The sequence below is a fragment of the Nanorana parkeri genome, unplaced genomic scaffold (assembly GCF_000935625.1).
Source record: "Nanorana parkeri isolate BGI_ZX_2015 unplaced genomic scaffold, ASM93562v1 scaffold561, whole genome shotgun sequence".
NCBI classification, from domain to species: Eukaryota; Metazoa; Chordata; class Amphibia; order Anura; family Dicroglossidae; genus Nanorana; species Nanorana parkeri.
Window position 1 is genome coordinate 751,332 of NW_017306829.1, and position 8,189 is coordinate 759,520.

The 8,189-nt window shown below is 36.9% G+C and overlaps 1 protein-coding gene across 1 annotated transcript in view; it reads left to right on the top strand.

Moving 5' to 3' along the window:
* The window catches only part of LOC108791588 (25-hydroxyvitamin D-1 alpha hydroxylase, mitochondrial), a 9,186-nt gene extending 3,499 nt beyond the window's left edge, over positions 1-5,687 (top strand). Inside the window, exons 4-9 of the mRNA XM_018562114.1 lie at positions 504-704; positions 2,602-2,765; positions 3,338-3,504; positions 4,081-4,162; positions 4,328-4,525; positions 5,348-5,687. Of these exons, the coding sequence (XP_018417616.1) occupies positions 504-704; positions 2,602-2,765; positions 3,338-3,504; positions 4,081-4,162; positions 4,328-4,525; positions 5,348-5,461 (926 nt within the window). The 3' untranslated portion in view covers positions 5,462-5,687. The remainder of the gene's footprint in view (positions 1-503; positions 705-2,601; positions 2,766-3,337; positions 3,505-4,080; positions 4,163-4,327; positions 4,526-5,347) is intronic.
* The last annotated feature ends 2,502 nt before the right edge of the window (positions 5,688-8,189 follow it).

An 8,189-nucleotide genomic window follows, 5' to 3' on the forward strand; every position in this document is an offset into this window, starting at 1 on the left:
GGGGGGGGGGGCGGGGGGGGGGGCATTCTTTCTACTGACCGCCAATGTAAAGGGGCCTTTCACTGAAACCCAAATCAAGGAGGTATATCTCTAATGAACACAGAAGTAAGGGAGTCTTGCTTCTGGATATAATTATTTTTCATTTTAATATTATGATGTTAATATTATTACTGAAAATGATTTCACCATATAGAACTGAGGGTATTACATAGGATCTCTCTTGGATATCAGGTCTAGGTCCAGGTCTAGGTATGCCACATTCTTTATTCCTTTATTTATTATTATGTTATATTGTATCTATAACTTACTGAGATTGCTAAAGTACAGTAAACGATAGATATACATTTTAGTAGGTGTTCCCTGGGACCTGAAAACTATTTTTAGGGTTTCTCCGGGGTAGAAAAGTTACTGTCGTATCTCCACAATGCTGCTATCTTGAATCATGTATAACAGATTTCGTTTGCACATTTTCTGATACGTTTTCCTGGTTTACATTTTCCAAGGTATTTCCTCTGTCCTGTTTGAGTCCCGTATTGGATGCCTGGAGACAACTATTCCAAAAGAAACCGAGAAATTCATTCAGTCAATCAACACTATGTTTGTCATGACCCTTCTAACCATGGCCATGCCAAAGTTTTTGCACAAAATTTTCAGAAAGCCCTGGCAAAAGTTCTGCGAGTCCTGGGATTACATGTTTGCTTTTGGTATGTTTCATTAGACCTTACATTTATTTCTATAGTGTTTATCATCTTGGATCTAACTGCATTTGTTACAACTACTATGGGGGCCATGAAGGCAGGGGGTCCTAACGTTCTTGCCGTTCTATTTTATTTACTAGCTTATATTTTATGAGGCAGAATTTTCCACCCAGTAATTTCCACTCTCCCTGAACTACTGAAAAAGAACGTACAATTTTTTTACATTCAATGTTGTAGAATAATGGACAATGGGCAAATGCCCTGCGTCTATTAGCAAATTATAGTTTTTGTTATAATCATATGGCCTATGATAAAAGGGTTTGATGCTTACGGCAGCTTTAATGTTAAATACAGCACAGTGGAAGCTGTCATCTTCAGACGTGAAGCTGACAGCTTTTTCCTCCATGATTCTAGGTGAGACTCTGCCTCCCCTGACCGCACGTCCCTGATATATATGTATATATTTATTATTTTAAAGACTGTTTTTACTATGTTATTATAGGATAGACAGAAACATCTGCATCTCATACTTTAGTTAGGCAGTTATCTTTCCTGTGAATAGTTAGTGGGGCTGATGTAAGCTGTGTTTTGTATTTCCTATCAGTCCAAGGACTACAGCCATTTCCTCTTCTTGATTGTATGAAGGACACAAGAAAGTTTACATCAGCCAGATTGGGCTTTCATGATGCCGCCTCCAGGGTCTTTTACCTATAATGGGCAAACACTGAGAGTAGAACTAGATGTTACTGCTGTGTATACATCGATAAGGCCAATTATAGTATATATTTAACTTACAAGTATTGATTTTGTTTTCTTTGTTTGCTTAAAAATGAATGACCTAGAAATCTACAACATGTTCATTTTTAGAATCTGGAGTGATAATCTGCCTGTATGGATGTTGGTTAACATATATTATATGGGTTTTATGAAACATGATTAACCCCATCTTTAATAAAGGGGTAACTAACTAATGTGAGCAAAGTGAAGTAACCCACAACAGGTCAAAATCCATATTTTTCCACTTTAGAATACAGTATATTAAAATCTGATTTTTCTTGGGGAACATTTGAAACATAATCATTGGTTCAATTGTTACAGCTTTAATTATAGGTAGTTAAAGTATAAATATAATCAAAATATAAACAAAATAAAACATTTAATATATGATGCGGACCGTCACTATCATTAACACAGCAGTTTCTGTTTTTTTGAGTCCCGCTGTAGCATAGTATTATAACTTATTGTTCCTGCCAGTATTCCCCACTTCCTGTAACAGGGTGACAATGCTGTTCATTCTGCAGTGAAATTGCATAGCAGGGTTGTCACCTTATGGACAGGGTAGTCTTAGATGGAAATGTAGTTTTAAATGGCTTTTAAGTAAAAGACAGACAAATGAAAGCTGAATTCCAGCTAACATTGTTTAAGCAATTACAGCAATATTTATTTTTAATCTTCTGGAAAAGCTTTACGCTATACAAATAAAGTCTGGCAGCTGTAAGCACTCCTGGTGGTCTTATATGGTTTCTTCCAAACCCTCCCACTATCACTTTTGCTGGACAGCTTGACATTTTACAGAAAGGGGAAAAATAATGGATCTACTGACACAATCAACAGGGGAAGATGTGTTAATGCTAGTGAAAGACTATATCACATATGTCATTTTTTATTTTGCCAACAGTTACACTTGAATGTGTCTCCATCATTCAAATAAACACACTTAATATAGCTCTTCCATAGACTTTCACTGCTTACATATACAACTCCATTACTGAAGATTGAATAGACTGAAACCTCATACATTGTTAAAGTAGAAGTAGGCCTAGAAAATAAATGCATTGCTTACCAATTGTTAAGACTATGATGGCATCTGTTTTATTCTTAATTAAATATTTTATTTGTGCAGCTAAAGGACACATTGATCAAAGAATGGCTGATGTAGCTGAGAAAGTGTCCCGAGGAGAGAAAGTGGAAGGAAAATTCTTGACCTATTACCTGGCCCAGGAAAAAATACCCATGAAGTCAGTCTATGGCAATGTTACCGAGCTGCTTCTGGCTGGAGTAGACACGGTAAGGGTTTATCGAAGGTTTCACAAAATACACTACACAGTGTTAGTTTATAAATGATAGCAAGAAAATATCATTCGATTTACAATTATTATATGCAGTGCTCTGGCATTTTAAAGATTTGCATTAATAACTGAAAGGTGATATTTCTATAAAGATAAACTTTAGGTAAAATTGGAAATGTAATTCTGCGATACCTAAAAATAGCATTTGCTTAACTGTTCAGTACTTCAAACTTTACAGTTCAGTAATACACTCTACTACCTTTGGCCATTATGCTGGTGGTCTGAGAACCCCTGCTTGTAAGGCAAGTCAACTGTTGCTCTTTGCTACCTTGAAAGTCTCATATAAAAGTGTCAGTGCCTTCGGTAGTTTTAGTATTTGCTCAATAGAATTAATAGTTCACTGACTGCCTTCACTTGTTGTCTGGAGTTGCTCTTTATTTATACTAATTGCAATAATGCCAGCACTGGTCTGCCAGTCGTAGGCTCTAGATGGTTTCTGCAACAAGTGTATTTATTATATTGTATACAGGATTCTCCTGTTATCATAATCTTTGTTTTTATTTATGGCAGATATCAAGTACACTTTCCTGGACCCTGTATGAACTAGCAAGACATCCACAAATACAGGCCGCTCTGTATAAAGAGATCACAGATGTGCAACAACGACGGAAGATTGCAACTGCAGCTGACGTAGCTAAAATGCCGTTAATGAAGGCTGTTGTAAAAGAAGTATTAAGGTAAAAATTACATAAATAAAACAAAAGAAGTACAGGGGTGCATGGGGAAGGCATGTATTTTCCAAAGTAAGACCCAGCCGCTGTGAAAATAATGCACAGCAATATATACCAGAGTAGCTTCCAGAAAGAGGATATTCTAACTAGGATAAATGTATTAATAAAACAGTATTGGGCAATAGAGTATGTTATGGGACTACAAGCAAAAATGATGACGCTACTATCAAATGAAATCCCATTTTGACTTCTTGTTTATTTCCTCTGGTATAAGCAAAATGTTGCTGCCCTGTCCTCTAGTGCCAATCAGTTATCTGTTTTTAATGGATTGGGTAGGGGGACTGGTTTTATGCCCTGACTTGCATCAGGAAAGAGAAAACAAAGTGTCTACTCCAATTACTGTGGCATAAGTTGTAAACCTCACAGGGCCCCCAAACAGGTGCTCTGTCTAATTGTCCCCTAAAAGATACAAAAAAATGCAAACAATGGAAAGCGCTGTCTTACTGGATAAATAATAGAATGGATTGTTTTCTATTTAAAAAAATCACTATTGTAACTGTAAGTTCTTTTTATTCATTGTAGGTTGTATCCTGTAATTCCTGGCAATGCACGAGTTGTATCAGATAGAGATATCCAAATAGGAGAGTACACCATACCAAAAAAAGTAAGTTAAACATATATACAAGATTAATATATAAATACAATTTGATGTCATATATATTGTGTTCATTTAGTAATTCTGTAAATATTCTGCAAACATGCTACACACACAATATTATGCTTCATTTGATAAAGGCAAAACGTTAATTGATACATCATTTTTTTCCAGACACTTATTACCCTCTGCCACTATGCTACATCACGAGATGAGAAATTCTTCTCAGACCCCAATGAGTTCAAACCAGAGCGCTGGCTGAAGAAAGATGAGTGCCACCATCCATATGCCTCTATTCCATTTGGATTCGGAAAGAGAAGCTGCATTGGGAGGAGGATAGCTGAACTAGAGGTTTACCTTGCTCTTTCACGGGTAAGAGGACATTGCCAACTTCTATTAAAGGTTCAGTCCACCCGTATTTTGATACTTTAGTTTGTATTGCATACTGATGAATTAAGCCATGTGACAATTCCTCATATCCCTTGAGGCTCTGTTGGTGACATCTCTGTGCTTAAATTCTTGCATACCTGCTGTGACCTTTTTGAGGGGTGCCTTCAATCCCTGCAGGATTTTTTTGTATTGCATAATGTGGAGAATATAGCAAGAAGGTCTAAGACACACAGTGGAAGGCAGGAACACTCAATGCTCCCAGGTGGACAGAATCCAAGAATTATGGCAGGGAGATATCACTGTTTGGCGTATCTGAGACATTTTAGAAGCCTATAGAGAAGATTATATATATATATAAATAAAGGGTTGTTTAAAACAAACGTAAGAATATTGTATGAAGGATTCTACAGTTCTGTTGTATTTTGTGGACATGAATCAGCTGCAGTGTTTATATGGACTCTTGCAGTAAAACCTTTGAAATGCAGTTTCTGATTTTTTTTCTCCCCTCCCCACAATATGAGGGTATTTCACTTATTTCATTTAAAACTGTTAGTACAGGTCTAATGCCATGAACTACTGGGCTACTAAGCACAACCTGATACCCAAGGCGCTAGGAAATATATAAGGCTAATTGGCAATCTAAACAACATGTTCCAAAAGCTGAAAGACACATTTTTGGGTGGACTTTTTAATACTGCATACACTGAAAGTCCCTTTTTGTGTCTTTTCTGACGTTAGATTGGAAAACATTATTTTATTTTAGGTTTTATCTTGACACTAATGACCTATTGATATCCATTGCAGATCCTTACTCATTTTGAAATTCGACCCGAGTGCCCAGGAATCCTGGTGAAACCTATGACCAGGACACTTCTAGTACCGGACAAGGAAATTAACATTCAGTTTCTGGAGCGATAATCTAGGTTGCTACTGTATGTGTCATTAGAAGTTGTCCTTCCTAAATCTGGTCACATTAAGAGGTGCATAGATGTCTTATGTGAAGGCCTGGAAGAGTCCTTAATATTCAGAGAAAAATCAAAAAGAAGCACCGACCTTTTCTCATACCTCAGGTTTATGTATCTTAGAGTGCTATACATAGCACCTCACAACTGTGAACTTATTTTAGATTTCAAAAGGAATATAAGTAGAATAGAAAACAATGAAACACTGAAGAATTTTTTAGCTAGCTTTTTATTAAGGTTTGGAAACTTTTGCATTTTTATAATATGTATTTATCCACTCCTTTCACCTTTTTGAAAATGTGCCACTATGAGGCATGGCAGAAGGGAATCTATTTATTTAATGAATTCAACCCTCTCAAATATTGTCAGTTTTCCTTAAAATGCCAAATGTTGGAGTTAAGATTTGTTTTAACTAAGTCCAGGTGAAAATGAAGACAACCAAGACATTTAGGACAATGGCAGTCATCACGGTCAAATCCAGATTTAGCTCATGGTCTTGCATACACCTAGCAATGGACAACTTGGTGTCTCTGTATGGCTCTAGAAAAGACATGTGTGAACAGATGACACAATTAAAATATATATCTATAATAAGTATATTTTATAATACTGTGCTTTGAAAAAGTGTTTTGTATATAGACCAACATTTTTAAGAAATTTCTTTTTTTTATATATTTTTGTATATTTATTTTATATTATATGACTAAATCTATGTTTTTATATGAAGAGTAATGTTTTCTTATTTCTGCAAATCAGTTTTTAAAAATCAACTGTAGAAAATGTATGTCATTAAATTAATTTCTAATAAACATAACATTTACAATAGTTTTTTTATTGTATTTATGATATGTTAAATTGAAACAGACATTTTACTGTCAAGTTATATCACTGGAAATGTCCAAGTAGTACATGGTTCTAAAAGCTTAAAGATATGTACATCCTAGAGATGGAATGCAATTTCAATGCAAATATTGCACAAACATGATGCATATTCCCCTGCAAAGTGCAAATTTCCTTACAGCCTATTTGGTTTAGTAAATCAACCCCTATGTCTCTTAGGATAGATCGGTTATGACAATAGTGAAAGCTGCCATAAATATGGGGGTTTATTATTTTTTCCAACTCAAGGAACAGACAGGTAACTGTTGCTGAATGTGCTAAATAGACCAAAGGCACAGATGCTAAAAAGTCTCACTATAAAAATTAAGGAAAAGAACACGTGAAAGAGTTGTTCATAGAAACCTGAAGATTCATTGTTTACTTTTCTTTCTGTTTTATTAATGTGAGGGAGTAAAGTGGCTGCTTCTGAGGTATTGTTACTGTGACGGACCTCGGTGTCCGCCGCTGTCTTCTTCCTTGCTGAGGAGATATTGCAACCCGCTGATCTGTAGCTCTCAGTTTCCCCAGTCACTGGTCGAGACACGAGTGTAGGGTAAACAAACTCTGATTTATTGAGCAACTGCACAAACTTTTATACAGCAAGTGATGAGTTCAGATTATAATCCCATCACATCCCCCCTCCCCAGACAATCAGTCTGCTCAACACCACAGGGCTTCCCCTGCTAACGAGCTCCAGAGCAATGGGAGATAACTAGGGATGGTGCTGATAGTCTTTTTCTAACCAGTTTACACAGTATAACGCACTCAAACATAACTCAACACCAATACACATTTAACTCATAAAACTGATCACCATGTAGTCACAGTTACCATTTAGAATTCCATTTACTGATCTGTCAGGGAAACTATAGATGGCTCAATTTTTTGTGAAGTGAAAGCATCATGTAAGGGTGATTGGTGAGCTGAACACAACACTATTGGAAGTTTATGTGCACAGACTATCCAAGTTGTTTTGGAACCGGCCAAGGGGTAGATCAGACATCTTCCATTGTTAACAATTAGAAAGCAGGCCACATAAAGTGTATGTATAGGCAAAGAAAGTTGTCATTTTAAACAGTGGAAACGCCATGTCAGTTTATTTTTTGCGGTCTGTGTCCTGTTCTGTGACCCATGTCCCACATTCCTGTCCCACCCCCCTATCCTCAATTATTCCCAAAATATACTGACTATAGGTGTGTAGTAGAAACTGGCTAACTTAAATAGGCAGCAAACAGAAAGACACAAGGCAAGTTTTATCTTGCAATAAAAATTTAAGTTTATTATCGGGGAGACAACAGCCAAGAATATTGTACAGCGGGTGGACAGTATGTAAGCTGATGGGTTAGGCCACAATATATTTTTTTATCTTTAAAAATAAATGAGTGTACTTTTATTAAAAAGACAACAGCCACAAATATTGTTGATTGGCTAGGCAGGGACACTGAACTGTCATTACAATGACAACTCGTCAGAGCCGTCCATGATAGCATGGCCTGCTCCGCTGAGCTGTCATTAGTTCAGCGTCCCCTGGTTACCAGGTAACCAGGGGACGCCGAACTGTCATTACAATAACAACTCGGCAGAGCTTGCGAATCTCCCAAACAGGAACACAGACATCAGTATTAAGTTGCCAGACACTATGGCTTCCACGCCAACCAAAAGATTTTTGGCTGAAGCTTGACGAGTGGAAAGTTCTTAATGAATCCAGCATTAGTTCAGCGTCCCCTGGTTACCAGGGGACGCTGAACTGTCATTGCAACTGGCCAGAGCCATCCATGAGATCACGGCTGGCTCCACCCAGCTGT